The sequence below is a fragment of the Heterodontus francisci genome, chromosome 3, assembly GCF_036365525.1.
Source record: "Heterodontus francisci isolate sHetFra1 chromosome 3, sHetFra1.hap1, whole genome shotgun sequence".
NCBI lineage: Eukaryota > Metazoa > Chordata > Chondrichthyes > Heterodontiformes > Heterodontidae > Heterodontus > Heterodontus francisci.
The window spans coordinates 162,516,334-162,536,544 of NC_090373.1; the positions used below are offsets into that span (position 1 = coordinate 162,516,334).

The following is a 20,211-nucleotide window of genomic DNA, read 5'->3' on the forward strand; positions in this document are numbered from 1 at the left end:
GTTGGGGCCTCAATTATTCACATTATTCATTAACGACTTGGATGATGGCATAGTAAGTCATATATCCAAATTTGCTAATGATACAAAGTTAGGCGGCATTGTGGACACTCTAGATAGCGTAAAATTGCAATGAAATATTGACAGACTAGGTGAATGGGCAATACTGTGGCAGATAGAGCAGGTTACTTTCTAAATGGGAAGAGGTTAAGTACAGTGGATGTCCCCAAAGAGACTTGGGGGTTCAGGTGCATATGTCTTTAAAATGCCACGAGCAGGTGCAGAAAATAATCAAAAAGGCTAACGGAATGCTAGCCTTTATATCTAGAGGATTGGAGTATAAAGACACCGAGGTTATGCTGCCAGCTGTACAAAACCCTGGTTCGACCCCACTTGGAGTACTGTGAGCAATTCTGGGCACCACATCTTAGGAAGGATATATTGGCCTTGGAGGGAGTGCAGCGTAGGTTTACAAGAATGATACCTGAACTACAGGGGTTAAGTTACGAGGAGAGATTACACAAATTAGGCCTGTTTTCGCTAGAATTTAGAAGGTTAAGGGGTGATCTGATCGAAGTCTTCAACATGTTAACAGGAAAAGACAGGCTAGATAAAGATAAACTATTTCCACTGGTTGGAGATTCTAAAACTAGGGGACATTGTCTAAAAATTAGGGCCAGACCGTTCAGGAGAGATGTTAGGAAGCACTTCTTCACACAAAGGGTGGTAGAGGTTTGGAACTCTCTCCCACGAACAGCAGTTGAAGCTAGGACAGTTGTTAATTTTAAATCTGAGATAGGTAGATTTTTGTTAAGCAAGAATATTAAGGGATATGGACCAAAGGCAGGTATATGGAGTTAGGCTGCGGATCAGCCATGATCTCATTGAATGGTAGAACAGGCTTGAGGGGCTGAATGGCCTACTCCTGTTCCTATCTTCCTAACCACTCACTCAATATGTCCTGCCACTTTCAAAGAGCTATGCACATAAACCCCCAAGTCCCTCTGTCTCTGTACACTCTTTAGAACTTTGCCATTAAGTCTATATTGCCTCCCCCTATGTCTTCTGCCAAATGCATCACCTCACACTTCTGTGTATTAAGTTCCGTCTACCATTTTTCTGCCCATTCTGCTAGCCTTTCTATGTCCTGTTGCAGTCAATTTGTATCAACTCACTGTCTGTCACACCTCCAAGTTGGGTATCATTGGCAAATTTTGAAATTTTACTCTGTATTCCAATATTCAAGTCGTTTATATAAATCAAAAAAGCTGTGGTCCGAGCACTGAACCTTGGGGAACACCACTGTCTACCATTCTCCAGTCTGAAAGGCCACCATTTACCATGACTTGCTGTTTTGCATCTGAAGCCAGTTTGTTTTATCTAAGCTGACATTCCATGAACCTCCATTTTGTTAACCAACCTTTTATATAGCACTTTGTCAAACGCTTTCTTAAAATCCATTTAGACAACACCCATTGCTTTCCCTTCATCAACTTTCTCTGTTACTTCATCAAAATTCAATTAGTCAAGCACAATCTGTCTTTTTTTAATCTGTGCTGGCTCACTCTAATTAATTCAAACCCCTCCAAGTGCCTGTTGATTTTTTTTTTCCCCCTGATTATTGTTTCTAAAACCACTGATGTTAAACTAACCGACCTGTAGTTACGAGTAATGTCTTTACACCCTTCGTTCTATAAGGGTATCACATTTGCCAGTCTCTAATCCTGTGGTACCTCTCCCATATCTGGGGAAGATTAGATTATGACAAACCCTTTTCTCTTAGAGATACAGCACTGAAACAGGCCCTTCGGCCCACCGAGTCTGTGCCGACCAACCCTTTTTTTACACTACATTAATCCCATATTGCCTACCACATCCCCACTATTCTCCGACCACCTACCTACACTAGGGGCAATATTCTGCACTTATTCTTTTGTAATGCACGATTCTTAATTTACAAGTTAATTTTCCTTCTCTTTTGCCATCCCCATATCATAAGATCAAATAATGTCATCAAGAAAAATTCTTCTCATCTCCTCCTGGCTACCTTAAATCTGTGCATGTTGGTTACCATCCCAGGTTAACCCCAGGTTTTTCCAGAATCCCTGAGGTTATTACAGAGATCTCCGCAGCTGTGCTGTAGGCAGTAATATAAACCATAATAAAAACAAGAAATGCTGGAAATACTCAGCGGGTCTGGCAGCATCAAATGAAGGGTCACTGACCTGAAACGTTAACCCTGCTTCTCTCTCCATGGATACTGCCAGACCTGCTGAGTATTTCCATCATTTCTTGTTTTTATTTCAGATTTCCAGCATCTGCAGTATTTTGCTTTTATATAATGCCTGTTAGAAATGGCCATATTAAAGCCATGAAAAATGCTCATTTGTGAAAGGACTAACTCATGCAGTTTCCATAACACCCCAGTGTCTGATTTATAATGTCTGCAACACAGTCTTGTTTTATGCATTGCAAAGCCCTAGATGGTATGCTCGGTATAAGGTAGAAATTACTGTTGATCAATCACTCTATGAATTCTCACTCTATTTAACCAGCCTTTTATGTGGCATTTTGTCAAATGCTTTCTTAAAATCCATATGGATACCATCCATGCTTTCCCTTCATCAACCTTCAAAACTATCAAACTTACTTCATCAAAACAATCAATTAAATTAGTCCAGTACAATATGCCTTTTACAAATCCGTGCTGACTCTCCTAAATTAACTCGCAGCTCTTCAAATGCCTGTTGCTTTTTCACTGATTGTTTCTAAAACCGTACCCACCACTGATGTTAAACTGACTGACCTGTAGATACTAGGACTGTCCTTGCACCCTTTCTTGAATAAGGTTGTCACATTTGCCATTCTCCAATCCCCTGGCACCTCCCCCCTATCCAGGGAAGATTGGAAGATAGTGGCAAGCCCTTCTGCTGTCTCCACTCCCACTTCCTTCAGCAACCTAGGATGCAAGCCATCCAGACCAAGTGACTTATCCACTCTAAGCATAGCCAGCCTTTTCAGTACATCCTTCCTATCAATTTTCACCCCTTCCATTACCTTTTCCATTTCCACTTTTATTAGTATTTTGTCAACACCCTTTTCCTTATAAACAAAGTACTTGTTGAGTAATCTTGCCTTGCCTTGCACCTCTAAGTATGCATCATCCTCTTTGCCCTAATAGGCCCCAACTATTAGTCTCAATATTTCCACCGGAACCTATATAAAAGGGAGAGTGAAGTCAAGAAAGATCTAGTGCACTAAGGACCGAAGATTAAAACTTTAAAATTCCAAGAATTGTAAAATATGCTATATTTATTTTTACTGCTGAGAATTTGAAGTAAAATTGAATATCTTCATAGTATTGTTGGATAGAAAGAAAGACTTACATTTATGTAGTGCTTTCATGACCTCAGGACCTCAATACACTGGTCATTTGCAGGCAATTTAGATAATTGTGCCAGTGCATTTTCGGAACAGCTCCATGCGATAGGTTAGAGGTATGGCAGCATGTGGTATGGTACTTGTGGCATGAACGAGCCTCCGCCGCCGCCACGAAAGCTCACCGCGTCCTCCGGGAGGTGGGCGACAGCTTAGAGCGCCAGTACCAGCAGGAATTCGCCGACATTGCGCTGCATATGCGCTTTGAGCCGCATCAGAGTAACTGAACTAAGTCAGGTACAACAAAGGCAAGGTCTCCTTCCATGCTGTACACTGGAGGACGCTGATATCGAGGAGGCCTTGCAGGCTGTGGGCTGGCCTGCTCGCCAGGGTCGCTATCCATTTGTTGACTAAGACGATGCAGATGGAAGCGAACAGGTTCACCGAGAACCCGATTACCCTGATGAGGTCCTTTCTTAAGTGCATTACTACTAACCAATTAATGAAGATACCCCACCAGCATTCAGATCACGAGAGGACAATGGTGGGAGCTGATGACATGTTTTATTACCTGCACCCCCTTCCTCCGCCCCCCTCCCCCTCGCCCCATCACACCCCCTTCCCAGCTCCCCCCTCACACCCTCTTCCCTCCACCCCTTCCCGCTGCACCCCTTCCCCTCGCACCCCCTTCCCCCCCACCTCCTCCCACCGGCATCCACCTATCCCTGAGCAGGGGCCCTAACAACCCCACTGCCTTGTGGGCATCTCGGGAGAGACCAAGGCTAAGGGAGTAAACCCGAACAGAAAATCCGGAGCGGAACCCCGAAGGCGGTCATGTGTCACCTTTGGCATGTTTCCGGCAGTTCCTGCAACCATACCAGTGCCAGACGTCGTGCTCTGCACTCCTTTGGACCCCACCAGGAAGGCTGAGAGGGGGGTTTTGACGCTTGGGCAACTCACAACCTCCATACATCCGCCCAGGCATGTGCCATGGAGAGGTCACTCCATAGTTGCCTCACAGCGACCGAAACAACACGGAAGGCAGCAGTTATGGGTTATAAGTCCAGCTCAATTGACGTAGAGATTGGGCACCGTGGGTTGCCTTTGTCGGTGGGAGAGCTCATCGCATCTCATTGGACAGCTACCACCCGCCTCAAACTGGGCAGCCCCCGGTCAGTAAAGTTCTGTCCCGCCACAGTCCACCTGCTTCAATGGGTGCTTGGAGCTCCGGGTCATTGCCCGAAAAGTGGACTGCAACACCGCACCAAATAGCTCGACAAAAAAAGGAAAGAAGGTACCAGCCCTTCGTTTTTCAAGCTGGAATGTCAGAACTATGTGTCCTGGCCTGTCGGATGACCTTACACAAATCGACGATTCTCGGAAGACCGCCATCATTAACAACGAGCTCAGTAGACTCAATGTGGACATTGCAGCACTTCAGGAGACACGCCTCCCTGCGAGCGGATCTCTAGCAGAGCAAGACTACACCTTCTTCTGGCAGGGCAGGGATCCTGAAGAACCAAGACAGCATGGAGTGGGCTTTGCCATCAGAAACTCTTTGCTCAGCATGATAGAGCCACCCTCAAATGGCTCGGAACGCATACTGTCCATCTGACTGCTCACTGCCTCTGGTCCAGTACACCTACTCAGCATCTATGCTCCAACACTCTGCTCCCCACCTGAACCTCTAGACCAGTTCTACGAGGAACTCCATAATATCATAAGTAGCATCCCCAATACCGAACATCTGTTCCTGCTGAGGGACTTTATTGCCAGGGTTGGGGCCGACCATGACTCATGGTCCTCCTGCCTGGAGCGCTATGGCATTGGAAGGATGAATGAGAATGGACAGAGACTGCTTGAGTTGTGTATCTATCATAATCTGTGCATCACCAACTCGTTCTTTCATACAAAACTCTGTCACCAGGTTTCTTGGAGGCACCCAAGATCACGTCGTTGGCACCAGCTGGACCTCATCGTCACAAGGCGAGCCTCTTTAAACAGCTTTCAAATCACACGCAGCTTCCACAGTGCGGACTGCGACACCGACCACTCCCTGGTCTACAGCAAGGTTAGACTCAAACCAAAGAAGCTGCATCACTCCAAGAAGAAGGGCTGCCCACGCATCAACACTAGCAGAATTTCTTATCCACAGCTGTTACATAAGTTTCTAAATTCACTTGAAAAGCCCTCCAAAACACTCCTACAGGGGATGCAGAGACCAAGTGGGCCCACATCAGAGGTGCCATCTATGACTCAGCAATGACTACCTATGACAAATGTGTGAAGCAGAATGCAGACTGGTTTCAATCTCACTTTGAAGAGATGGAACCTGTCATAGCCACTAAGCGCATTGCACTGCTGAGCTGCAAGAAAGTCCCCAGCGAATTAACATCCATGGCACTTAAAGCAGCCAGAAGCGCTGCACAAAGAACAGCCAGGCACTGCGCAAATGACTACTGGCAACACCTTTGCAGTCATATTCAGCTGGCCTCTGACACCGGAAACATCAGAGGAATGTGTGATGGCATGAAGAGAGCTTTTGGACCAACCATCAAGAAGATCGCCCCACCTCAAATCTAAATCAGGGGACGCAATCACTGACCAACGCAAGCAAATGGACCGCTGGGTGGAACACTACCTAGAACTGTACTCCAGGGAAAATGTCACTGAGACCGCCCTCAATGCAGCCCAGTCTCTGCCAGTCATGGATGAGCTGGACGTACAGCCAACAAAATCGGAACTCAGTGATGCCATCAATTCTCCAGTCAGTGGAAAAGCCCCTGGGAAGGACGGCATTACCCCTGAAATAATCAGGAGTGCCAAGCCTGCTATACTTACAGCACTCTACGAACTGCTTTGCCTGTGCTGGGACGAGGGAGCAGTACCACAGGACATGCGTGATGCCAATATCATCACCCTCTATAAAAACAAAGGTAATCGCGGTGACTGCAACAACTACTGTGGAATCTCCCTGCTCAGCATAGTGGGGAAAGTCTTCACTCGAGTCGCTTTAAACAGGCTCCAGAAGCTGGCTGAGCGTGTCTATCCTGAGGCACAGTGTGCCTTTCAAGCAGAGCGATCCACCATTGACATGCTGTTCTCCCTTCGCCAGCTACAGGAGATATGCCGCGAACAACAGATGCCCCTCTGCGTTGCTTTCATTGATCTCACCAAAGCCTTTGACCTCGTCAGCAGACGTGGTCTCTTCAGACTACTAGAAAAGATTGGATGTAAGTATCATCACCTCATTCCATGACCATATGACATGACCATATGAAAGGCACAATTCAGCATAGCGGCGCCTCATCAGACCCCTTTCCTATCCTGAGTGGCGTGAAACAGGGCTGTGTTCTCGCACCTACACTGTTTGGGATTTTCTTCTCCCTGCTGCTCTCACATGCGTTCAAATCTTCAGAAGAAGGAATTTTCCTCCACACAAGATCAGATGGCAGGTTGTTCAACCTTGCCCGTCTTAGAGCGAAGACCAAAGTATGGAAAGTCCTCATCAGGGAACTCCTCTTTGCTGACGATGCTGCATTAACATCTCACAATGAAGTGTGTCTGCAGAGACTCATTGACAGGATTGCGGCTGCCTGCAATGAATTTGGCCTAACCATCAGCCTCAAGAAAACAAACATCATGGGACAGGACGTCAGAAATGCTCCATCCATCAATATTGGCGACCACGCTCTGGAAGTGGTTCAAGAGTTCACCTACCTAGGCTCAACTATCACCAGTAACCTGTGTCTTGATGCAGAAGTCAACAAGCGCATGGGAAAGGCTTCCACTGCTATGTCCAGACTGGCCAAGAGAGTGTGGGAAAATGGCACACTGACACGGAACACGAAAGTCCGAGTGTATCAAGCCTGTGTCCTCAGTACCTTGCTCGATGGCAGCGAGGCCTGGACAACGTATGTCAGCCAAGAGCGACGTCTCAATTCATTCCATCTTCGCTGCCTCCGGAGAATCCTTGGCATTAGGTAGCAGGACCGTATCTCCAACACAGAAGTCCTCGAGGTGGCCAACATCCCCAGCATATACACCGTACTGAGCCAGCGGCGCTTGAGATGGCTTGGCCATGTGAGCCGCATGGAAGATGGCAGGATCCCTAAGGACACATTGTACAGCGAGCTCGTCACTGGTATCAGACCCACTGGCCGTCCATGTCTCTGCTTTAAAGATGTCTGCAAATGCGACATGAAGTCCTGTGACATTGATCCCAAGTCGTGGGAGTCAGTTGCCAGTGATGGCCAGAGCTGGCGGGCAGCCATAAAGGCGGGCCTAAAGTGTGGCGAGTCGAAGAGACTTACCAGTTGGCAGGAAAAAAGACAGAAGCACAAGGGGAGAGCCAACTGTGTAACAGCCCCGACAACCAATTTTATCTGCAGCACCTGTGGAAGAGTCTGTCACTCTAGAATTGGCTTTTATAGCCACTCCAGGCGCTGCTTCAAAAACCACTAACCACCTCCAGGCGCTTACCCACTGTCTCTCGCGACAAGGAGGCCAAAGAAGAAGGATTGTTGGATAAACCTATCTTTTTCTAGATTTTATTTTGATACAGAATTTCAACTGTTGTCCTCAGAGGATGTTTTTCCAGTGATATACTGAGTTACAATAGTATCTTGACAAATGTGGAAAAACCTTTAACTGCAGCATTGCAGTTGCAGTCATAGGGAATCTGTTTGTTATCCTCTTAAATTCTGTATCACTGCATATTTGTCTCCCTGATGCTACCAGCAAAATTGCCACTGTAAATAAAGCATGTTTTTTAAACTGTATAAGTTAATCGAAGTATTGAGAAGTGAGTCGAAGATGATGCAGTGGTCACAATCAGGTGAAGTGGAGAAACCACTTCTGCAGAAACCAGAAACAAATGCAAACAAGGTTATGGTTTTGACCAAAAAACCTTGGGTCTGATAAAAGCTGAAGTGATTATTTGTTACCCTTCTGGGAGGTTGTGGAGAGAGGCTGTGGAGCTGATCAGTGAGTTCAGGATAGGATTATGCTCTGGAAATTTAGGTGGCAAAAAAAATGGTTGAATAGCGCTATGTCAACCCAGGAATGAGGTTGTAATCAGAGTAGTATTACAGTTCTTGTGGGGGTTTTTTTTTATCAATCACTGTGTTTGATCTAGTTTACTCAAAATTGATTCAATATCAAAATTGTTGAGTTATTTCTTCAGGTTAGGTGTAGTATCTTTTCACAAATTATTTTCAGACACTGGGTTTATTTTTGGCAGTTGTCACTCTGGTGAATAGCAACAGCGCTGGACTCTGCTCCAGTTGAAGTGAAATCATGGAATGAAGGGAGAGTGAATTCTCATGGATCTTTTAGTACTGTATATAGCATTAATATTTTAAACTTTTCTTCTCAGTAAATTTTCTATAATGCAAGTTAGCAGATTTGTCAGGTTACAACTGACGTCTGCTGAATTAGACAAATTTGGTTTGCACTAATTTTAATGTGCTGTAGTTGCATTGCATTGTAATTCAGTCTGAGGCAATTCATGATTCCTTTTGAGCTTTAGCCTTTGGCAATCTAATCCCTACCCAGATTCCACATGGGAATTACTGTTTTATAGAACGTAGAGCACAATACAGGCCCTTCGGCCCACAATGTTGTGCCGACCCTTTAACCTACTCTAAGATCAAACTACCTACATACCGTTCATTCTACTATCATCCATGTACCTATCCAAGAGTCGCTTAAATGTCCCTAATGTATCTGCTTCTACTACCACCACTGGCAGTGCATTCCACGCACCCACCACTCTCTGTGTAAAGAACCTACCTCTGACATCTCCCCGAAACCTTCCTCCAATCACCTTAAAATTATGCCCCCTGGTGATAGCCCTTTCCGCCCTGGGAAAAAGTCTCTGGCTATCCACTCTATCTATGCCTCTCATCATCTTGTAACCCTCTATCAAATCACCTCTCTCAAGTCACCTCTCATCCTTCTTCGCTCCAATGAGAAAAGCCCTAGCTCCCTCAACCTTTCTTCATAAGACATGCCCTCCAGTCTAGGCAGCATCCTGGTAAATCTCCTCTGCACCCTCTCTAAAGCTTCCACATCCTTCCTATAATGAGGCAACCAGAACTGAACACAATATTCCAAGTGTGGTCTAACCAGGGCTTTATAGAGCTGCAGCATAACCTCGCGGCTCTTAAACTCAATCCCCCTGTTAATGAAAGCCAACACCCCATACGCCTTCTTAACAACCCTATCAACTTGGGTGCCAACTTTGAGGGATCTATGGACGTGGACCCCAAGATCCCTCTGTTCCTCCACACTGCCAAGAATCCTGTCTTTAAGCCTGTATTCTGCATTCAAATTCAACCTTCCAAAATGAATCACTTCACATTTTTCCAGGTTGAACTCCATCTGCCACTTCTCAGCCCAGTTCTGCATCCTAAATTCACTCCTAGTGTGTAGCTTTCTGTAATGTAATGTTGATCTCTGTCTTCTAACACCCTGATGTTGAAGAATGAAAAGGAACTGATTTATTAATAGAACAGGTACATGGTCTGGTTTGGAGAACCAACGGAAAAGAAATAGCATAGAACTTTGTGAAACTGTATGCTATACTTATGTGCATCAGACTTTGCATGGCAGTGCAAGATTTTTTATATATTTGTTCTCTCGATGTGGGCCATGCTAGCAAGGCTGCATTAAGGTTCAACCACGTAGCGTGGGACCGGAGACATGTGTATGCCAAACTGAGTAAGGACAACAGGTTTCCTTCTGTGAATTTGAGTTTTGACAACAATCTGCTTTCATTATTTGCCTGCCACTAGATAAAATAATCACCAGATTTAATTAATTATTTTCTTACTGTCCGTGATAATATTTTAACCAATGGATTGCTAGTCCATTACTGTAACCATTAGGCTACCATATGTACTTAAAGATTGGTATTTAAAAATTAAACCATGGTTAAAAGTAGTTACCCAAGACTAAACATTTAAAGTCCGAGTTTAACTACGAGGAGAAATTGAGCATTTGCCTCACCACCTTATCCTCAGTGGTGTAAGGCCTGGGCAAGTTTAGTACCCAGGCTGCATCTGCGTACCACTGGTCAGCTACCAGCTCGAAATGGGTGGGCAGCAGTACCTGACTGGTGGGTGGGAGCAGAATGTCTGGCATTGGCTGGCCAGAGGCCAGCGCTGAAGGAGCAATCACTGTCAACAACCTAAGTCGCAGGAAGGGGATTGCAGGAGAATCTCCTATTTGGAAAGGGGGAAAGCATGGGCCAGGGGACACCTAAACCGCTGGTCCTGCAAAGGAAGTGAAAAAAACAAACCTGTTTGAGTCTTTTCTAGCCCATGTTCCAGCTGTTTTCAGCGAGAGGTAAAGCTTCCCCACTCAGGCCACCAGTGAAAATGACTGTGCCGGGTTTAGGCACAGGTTCTTGTCGCCTCTCAGAGCAGGTTCAAATTCAAAACGGCAATATCTGTGTGGGATGTCAGTGGACAAGACTTCGAACCAATTTAACTGCTTTCCCTGTTTCCTCCAGGTGGTCGGATTAAAATCATCCCATTAATCTTTATTTTCCCCACATACATGAATTTTAAAATTTACAATCTGGCAGTAATTATGTAAATCTTCCACTGCTATATTTAAAACTGTCTGTTTTTATAGTTCATTGAAATTATATTTGAATTGCAAAAAGCGCTTTCTGATCAATCTGAGGGTCTGTCCTGTTTCAGATCACAGGATTCTCAAAATTGTATACTTTTGAATGAAATCTTAAGTGGGTAGCTACCCTGGGATTTTCAAATGCATTTAAGTCCCAAGGGGCTTTTTTGTTGTAGCTGAATGCAAAGTCAGACTGTTTAGTTTGAGACCTCAGAGTCCTTTGATCTCTACTGCCCGGGTTATGTATTCTTTGTAGTATAATGCATGCTTCATTTGGGAATTCCCATCAAACAGGTGTCAAAGAAGGCAAGTTAACAGGCATGAGTTAATTATTTGTGACTGCTTCCCATTTGGGGGAGTCTTCTGGTAGGACAGGCGACTGTTATGGACTCGATTCCCCATTGAAAATATGATTTGACAGCTGCATGCTGCAAAGCTTCCAATTGGATTATGTAACAGTGGTCAATTTGCCTGTTCACTTGATCCAACCATTTAGTTTCCTGTCGCAGCAGAAGTTAGAGTTCATAATAGCTTATAAACTCAGTTAAAAGTTTCATTGTTTTGTTACGATAGACGCCAAGAACAAATGAATGTGCCTGTGAACATTGCAACATTTTTCTAATTAATCTGTTCTATATTACTTTTGTATAATTGTACTTCTTAATAGTGGGTGGATAAATGGCAAATGCAATTCAATACAGCTGAGTGAGAGTGAGTAGGAAGAATAAGGAAGCCACATATTCCTTGGAAAGCAAGAAATTAGGATAGAGACTCAGAGATCTGAGACTACAAATCATAAATCACCAAGTACAACACAAGTTGATAAGGCTTCAGAGTGCCAATAAACTACTGACGTTCATTTCTAGAGGAATATAGCATACAAAAGATGGTAGATAATAAATCCACATAGTTGAAGTATCGTGAGCTGTACTGGCCTCCAGATATTTTCCAAAGATGTCAGCAGAAGTAACAGGATGAGCTGAGACTTTTCTCTGGAAAAGAAATATAAGAGAAAGGAATATAAGAAATATAAAAGAAATACAATAAATGGATGTTGAGAAGCTGTTTTCCACTTGTGATGAGTCCAGAACAAGAGTGCGTAAATATAAGATGGCCACGTGCAAATGGAAAATTTCTGTGCAGCGTAGTGAGAAGAGAGAACTGGCTGCCACATGAAGTGATTGAAGAATACATGAGAAAGACTGGTATAGAGGGAAACGGGATAGGTTGGGAAGAAGGAATTAGAGCAGGCGGCTCGTGTTGAGTATGAACGCAGCTATTGATTCATGGAGCTGAATGATCTGTTTCTATGCACCGTTCTGGGCAGCGCCTTGGGAAATGTATATTAATCTTTGGAGGGAATGCAGCATCGATTTACCAGAATGACATCTGGACTCCAAGGGTTAAATTATGAGGAGAGATACATTAACTAGAGTTATTTCCTGAAATTTAGACAGTTAAGCAGTGATTTGATTGAAGTTTTCAATATATTAAGGGGAATTGATAGGATAGATAGAGAGAAACAATTCCTACTGGAGACATAGCTTAAAAATTAGAACCAACCTTTCAGGAGTGAAATTGCGAAACACTTCTACACGCAAAGGGTGATAGCAGTTTGGAATTCTCTTCCACAGATGGCAGCTGATGCTAGGTCAGTTGTTAATTTTAAATCTGAGATTGATAGATTTTTGCTAATCAAAGGATATGGGAAAAAGGGTGGAGTATATGAAGTTAGATCACAGATCAGCCGCAATCTCATTGAATGGTGGAACAAGCTCAAGGGGCAAAGTAGCCTACTCCTGTTTCTACGTACATCTAATCAGTTGTCTAACCTAAGATGCAATCTGTCAGCATGTTTTTTACACATGCCTGGAGAGTTCAGGAGTATATGATGGTCTCCTATATTATTTTTGTGCCTATCTCAATGGAAAAGGATTTATTATTACCCTGTTGTGCTACTAACCCAGATATGTAACATACAAGATTAAGTTTCAGTTCATGAAAGTGTGGATTTGCCTATACAAGCTGACTCTAGCGGAGAGCACAAATAACAGATATTTGGGAAGTCATCAGAAATGTAATATAGACTGCTATTAATTCTGAACAAAGTTGAAATTTGTGAGCAGAAATCTGTCAATCTAGACTATCTGTTCCAGGAACAGTGTTGAACCCACAAATTTCTGACTTGGACTGGGAAAGATTGCTACCAACTGAACCAATCTGACAGAAGACATGTGAATAATATGAACTCTTGGATGATAATCATTGGGGTGGGAATACAAAGTAATTTGAGCTAATTTGAAAAGGAACAATAATTTATCATCAGTTTTCATACACTTGTAAAATAAATGTAGTAATACTGCCACTCTTAGCTGCACTTGTAGGTAGTCCCTTTGCACACATTGGCACTTCTAAAGACTGCATATGTAAACAAACTGCCATTTATTTGTAGAGATAGAAACAGTTAACATTTCGGGTCAATGACCTTTCATCAAAAATGAAAAGTTGGAAATGTAATGGGGTTTAAGCAAAGTTTTGCTCTCATTTTTTTCTTCCTTCGGACAGCAGCTATTCATCATTCTGCCATTTTAGAGCAGCATGTTCTGGAACCAACCAGAGAGCAGGTTATATTAGTCTTGGTTTTGTGTGTTGTGACAGGATTAATTAATGACCTCAGAGTAAAGGCACCTCTGGGTAGCAGTGACCACAATATGATTGGATTTTACATCCAGGTTGGAAGAGAAAAGAGTGGATCTAAGACTAATATTTTAAACTTAAATAAGGGCAACTATGTGGGCATGAAAGCTGAACTAGCTGAAGTGAACTGGTTTACTAGGCTAGGTTTATAGATCACCAGAGAAGCAGTGGCAGACATTTAAAGGGATACTTCAGAATACTCAGAATAAGTATATTCCTACTATAAAAGAAAAAATCTAAGGGGAGTTAACTAAAGAAGGTAAGGAAAGCATCAAACTTGAGGAAAAAGCATATAATTGCACAGAGATGAGTGGCAGGTCAGATGATTGGTCAGAATATAAAGAGCAGCAAAGAATGGCTAAGGTTAATCAGGAGAAAGAAATTAGAGTATGAGAGGAAGCTGGCTAGAAATGTAAAAACAGATAGCAAGAGTTTCTACAGGTATTTAAAAAGGAAGGGCGGCGCAGTGGTTAGCACCGCAGCCTCACAGCTCCAGGGACCCGGGTTCGATTCTGGGTACTGCCTGTGTGGAGTTTGCAAGTTCTCCCTGTGTCTGCGTGGGTTTTCTCTGGGTGCTCCGGTTTCCTCCCACAAGCCAAAAGACTTGCAGGTTGATAGGTAAATTGGCCATTATAAATTGTCACTAGTATAGGTAGGTGGTAGGGAAATATAGGGACAGGTGGGGATGTTTGGTAGGAATATGAATATGGGATTAGTGTAGGATTAGTATAAATGGGTGGTTGATGTTCGGCACAGACTCGGTGGGCCGAAGGGCCTGTTTCAGTGCTGTATCTCTAATCTAATCTAATCTAATCTAAAAGAGTAAGTAAAGTGAGCATTGGTCCTCGAGAGAGTGAGAATGGGGAGTTAATAGTAGATAATAAGGAAATGGCGGATGAAATTAACAAATATTTTGCTTCTGTCTTCACTATAGAGAATACAAAAAACATTCCAGTAATAACTGTAAATCAGGAAGTGGAAGAGAGGAACTTGGTGAAATTACAATCACCAGGGAAACTGAGCAAACTGATGGAGCTGCAGACTGACAAGTCCCCGGGTCCTGATTGGTTTCATGCTCGGGTCTTAAAAGAGGTGGCTAATGAGGTAGTAGATGTGCTGGAGTTAATTTTTCAAAATTGCTAGATTCTGGAAAGGTTCCATCAGACTGGAAAGTAGCAAATATAACCCATTTATTCAAGAAGAGGGGGCAGACACAAAACGGGGCCAGTTAGCTTGATGTCTTTCGTGGGAAGGTGTTAGAATCGATCATTAAGGAGTCTATAGCTGAGCACTTAGAAAAACTCAAGGTAATCGGGAATAGTCAGCATGGTTTTGTGAAAGGGAATTCATGTTTAACCAATTTATTGGAGTTCTTTGAAGGAGTAACATGTGTGGTGGATAAAGGGGAACTTGTTGATGTACTGTACTTGGATTTCCAGAAGGCATTTGACAAGTTGCCAGATAAAAGGTTATTGCTCAAAGTAGGAGCTCATGATGTAGGGGGTAACTTATTAACATGGAAACAAGATTGGCTGGCTGGCAGAAAACAGAGAGTATGCATAAATGGGTCCTTTTCTGATTGGCAGAATGTGATGTGTGGAGTCCCACAGGGGCCTGTGCTGTGGCCTCAACTTTTTACAATTTATATCAATGACTTAGATGAGGGGAGCAATGGCATGGTAGCTAAATTTGCAGATGACCCAAAGATAGGTAGGAAAGTATGTTGTAAAGAGGACATAAGGAGGTTGCAGACCGATATAGATAAGTTGAGTGAGTGGGAAAAAATCTGGCTGATGGAGTATAATGTGGGAAAATGTGAAGTTGTTCACTTTGACTGCAGAATTCAGAGTTGCAGAGGGATCTAGGTGTTCGGTTGCACGAGTCACACAAAGTTAGTATGCAGGTACAGCAAGGAATAAAGATAGTTCATGGAATGCTATCTTTTATTACGAGAGGAAGTGAAAATAAAAGTAAGGATGTGATCCTTAAGTTATAGAGGACATTGGTGAGGCCACATCTCAAATATTGTGTGCAGTTTTGGTCTCCCTATTTAGGGAAGGATGTAAATGCATTGGAGGCAGTTCAGAGGAGGTTTACTGGATTGATACCTGGAATGTGCGTGTTGTCTTATGAGGAAAGGTTGGACCGACTGGGCTTATTTTCTCTGGAGTTTAAAAAAGTGAGGGGACACTTGATTGAAGTTTATAAGATCCTGAACGGTCTTGACAAGGTGGATGTGGAAAGGATGTTTCCTCTTGTGGGTGAGTCCAGAACTAGGGGGCACTGTTTTAAAATTAGGGATTGCCCTTTTAGGACAGAGATGAGGCGACATTTTTTCTCTGAGGGTTGTGCGACTTAGGAACACTCTGCCTCAGAAGGTGGTGGAGGCAGGGTCATTGAATATTTTTAAGGCGGAGGTAGATAGATTCTTGTTAGGCAGGGGAATCAACGGTTATCGGGGGTAGATCGGAGTGTGGAATTCAAGACGCAAACAGATCAGCCATAATCTTATTGAATAGCGGAGCAGGCTCAAGGGGCCAAATGACCTACTTCTACTCCTACTTAGTATGTCCGTATGTACACCTCCTCCAGACACACCTTTTTTTGTTTCTTTACTTGTCCCATTACCACTCCCTTTGGCCTTGCACCACCAACCCTTTGGTCATTTAATCGCTCCTGTCTTCCACCCTATCACAGACATTCCCTTTTATTTGTTTTCCTTCACTTGCTCAAAACCTATTACATTTCTAACCTTTCCTAGTTCTGGTGAAAGGTTATCGACCTGATATATTAACTCTTGTTTCTGTCTCCACAGATGCTGCCTGACCTGAGTATTTCCAGATTTTCTGGGGGGTTTTCAGATTTCCAGCATCCACTGTGTTTTCCATGTTGCCATTCGTCAGTTTTACAGAGTTAACTTGCAATTTCTTCAATTTGAGGTTTTCTTTAATTTGCATAATTGACAAAAGTGTACCATAGGAACAGGAGTAGGCCATTCAGCCCTTCGAGCCTGCTCCGCCATTCAATACGATCATGGCTGATCATCCACTTCAATGCCTTTTCCCCACACTATCCTCATATCTCCTTTGTCATTTGTATTTCGAAATCTGTCAATCTCTGCTTTAAACATACTCAATTATTGAGCTTCCACAGCCCTCTTGAGTAGAGAATTCCAAAGATTCACAACCTTCTGAGTAAAGAAATTTCTCCTCATCTCCTCCTAAGTGGCTTTTCCCTTTATTTTGAATTTGTGTTTTCTGGTTCTAGACTCCTCAACCAGGGGAAACATCTTAGCTGCACTTACCCTGTCTATCTCTTTTAAGTATTTTGTATGGTTTCAATGAGATCATCTCTCATTCTTTGAAACTCTAGAGAATACAGGCCCAGTTTCCTCAATCTCTCTTCAAAGGACAGTCCCTCCATCCCGGGAACAAGTCTGATGAACCTTTGTTGCACTCCCTCTATGGCAATCATATCCTTCCTATGGTAAGGGGACCTAAACTGCACACAGTACTCCAGGTGCAGTCTAACCAAGGTTCTATACAATTGAAGCAAGACTTCATTACCCCTGTACTCAAATCTTCTTGCAATAAAGGTTAACATACCATTAGCCTTCTTAATTGCTTGCTGTACCTGCATGTTAGCTTTCAGTGATTTATTGACAAGAACACCCAGGTCACTTTGTACATCTACACTTTCTAATCTCTTACCATTTAAGAAATACTCTGCACATCTGTTTTCTACCAAAGTGGATAACCTCAGATTTTTCCACATTTATATTCCATCTGCCACGTTCTTGCCCACTCACTAAGTCTTTCCAAATCCCCTTGAAGCCGCTTTACATCTTCCTCACAACAGACATTCCCACCTCGTTTTGTGTCATCCGCAAACTTGGAAATACTACATTTGGTCCCCACATCCAAGTCATTGATATATATTGTGAACAACTGGGGCAAAGCACTGATCTCTGCGGTACCCCATTAGTCACAGCCTGCCAACGCGAGAATGACCCGTTTATTCATACTCTGTTTTCTGCCTGTTAACCAATCCTTAATCCATGCCAGTATATTACCTCCTATTGTGGCAGGTATTTTTCTCCATTTTTCAAAGTCTGTCGTGACAAAAAAATTGTACAAGGTTTGCTTTTTCTTTGTACCTCAAAAGGCAAGTTTCTCAGATTCTTTCCTTACTGAAATGAGGGCATCAAAATCAAGGACTTCTGTTGCATGATCTAATATTTTTGAGCCTACTAAAAGAGAAGTACAATGTTAATGAATGGTAACTAGATATTATGGTCGCAATATAATTTATTGTGCTGCTCTGTCTAAATTCTGTTTCAGACTGGTGTTCTAAGGACAAACTGTGTTGACTGCTTGGATCGTACAAACACTGCTCAGTTTATGGTGGGAAAATGTGCTTTGGCATACCAGCTGTACGCACTAGGTGTAATTGATAAACCAAGACTGCAATTCGACACTGATGCTGTTCGGTGAGCAATATGTTGCATTTTTGGATTCCAATTGCTTTAATTTGTTCAATTTACTGAATACCTTTTGTTTCCAGATTTCCCCCCAATAATAATTGGGGAAACCTGCCTTTCTTCACTCCTATTTTCCACCACCCTCCCCAACCTCGTGCCTAGCACTCCCAACCCTCATATGTACAGACCAACTGCAGCACTGCCTTAGTTTCCCCTACTTTTCCAGCTGGTCAGCAAACTAGTTGTAGAACCTTTTTTCGGTGGGTTTGGTTCAGATGGGAGGTTGAACTATTAATAATCTGAAACAGTATCCCAACACATCTTGACCACGCCCACTTCCGGTTTTAACAGGACAAGGGGCAGGCAACCAATCCACTCTCAGGAGGCAGTTCGGTCATTAAAACTTTTTAAGGAGACTGCATATCTTCATTTTTGATAGACTTTCTATTTTTAACCTCTGTTGGCCTGGTTTCCCAGTAAATACGGCAGGTAGAAAAGTCCACAAGGGCCAAATCCATTAAGAAAGTGCATTTCCAGCACTGGGCGAGGAAGATCAGGAGTGTTTCCTACAGGCCCAACAAACTAACCTGTGAACCCACAGACAATTCTCCCCACCACCCTCCAACTCTAGCTGATCTCTACTCCCCAAAATACCTGGTCTTATGCTGCGTCCTTGTGCAGGATTTCCCCATCAGACAGGTAGCTAAGCCTGGCAATCAGGCTGAGGAATTTTTTTTTTAAATGCATGCTGTGGAGTTGAAACTCCACAGCATTCGAGAAAATCTGGACTTCCGATTATCCAGCCCACAACTCCTTTCCACTGTTCGGAAAAACCACTGAATATTGGGCCCTTTGTGTCTGTCTGGCGCAGTACTATGCTCTATGCAAATATTTACCCTGTACTGGATTTTTTAAAAATCAACGATCAACGCTTGTCCGTCTTGTCTTGAGAATTGGTAAAATCCAAAATAAAATGGGCTGATTTAGTGAAAAGGCAGGCTGCATGCACCACATGGTATGTACTAAGTCTTATAGAAAAAGGAGACCCTTGTTTGATGTCTGGCTTATGCTATTTTCTGTGAGCTATTAAGCCAGGATGGCAGGAAGAGGCATGACTACTGGCTTCACCACCTCTGAACTAGGAATGAGAAAATGTAGACATGGTTTCTGCTGCTGAAAACTATTCAGTGATGCATCTGCAGGAAAGAGTGTATCTGTTGGGTATCTCTGGTGGGGATGGAATTGAACTTGTCTGTAATGCCCCCCATGCACAAATAATCTTCTGATACTTCTGTAGGCTCAAATATACCACTTAGGCCAGCATACACCAGTCTTAAGTCACTCCCCAAGGCAGGAAGAGAAGGAAAATCGGAGGAGAATTTGCTTCTAGTTGCTGTTTTCCAACTGACTACCACCCTTGAAACCTTTACACAGGAACAGGAGTAGGTCATTCAGCCCCTTAAGCCTGTCCCACAATTTTGTTATCTATTTGTATGCAAATCTATGTGGTTATCAAATAGAGTTGCGTATGAACGCAATTTATTTAATTACACATTAGTATCTATTATAATATACAATTTTTGTGTCAAGGTTATGGATGCAAGTTTAGAAAATTGTATTTTTTACTGCAGAACTGGATTTTTTTACTGCAAAATTTACATCTAATAACCACTATAGTGCTTGACATAGGATAACGTTTCTCCACAATAACTGTGACTTTAACATCAGAAAAATACAAGTTGAAGGATATATTTTTTTTTATTTTATTCTGCATCTTTTGTCTTGATCCCAGTCTTAGAGGCTGGCTAAGATTTTGCACAGACGACCTTTATATAATGTCATAAACATCACTAGCCCACGTTGAATTTAAGTGCAGGGGCTGGAGGGTGAACAACCACGTTCTAACCAGTCCCCCTATTTTTCTTTTACATATATATAAATGGGAAGGCCTTCCCAAGTTAGGATGGTGATTTATTTTTTTTGCCCTTTTGACTGCTCTCTTCCTTTTCTTTCTGCTGCCC

The 20,211-nt window shown here is 43.1% G+C and overlaps 1 protein-coding gene across 3 annotated transcripts in view; it reads left to right on the plus strand.

Annotated features, from left to right (window-relative positions):
- The window catches only part of fig4a (FIG4 phosphoinositide 5-phosphatase a), a 133,569-nt gene that overhangs the window by 72,196 nt on the left and 41,162 nt on the right, over nucleotides 1-20,211 (plus strand). For all 3 annotated transcript variants that reach the window (XM_068027266.1, XM_068027260.1, XM_068027272.1), the window contains one exon: nucleotides 18,051-18,199. In XM_068027266.1, the coding sequence (XP_067883367.1) occupies nucleotides 18,051-18,199 (149 nt within the window). The remainder of the gene's footprint in view (nucleotides 1-18,050; nucleotides 18,200-20,211) is intronic.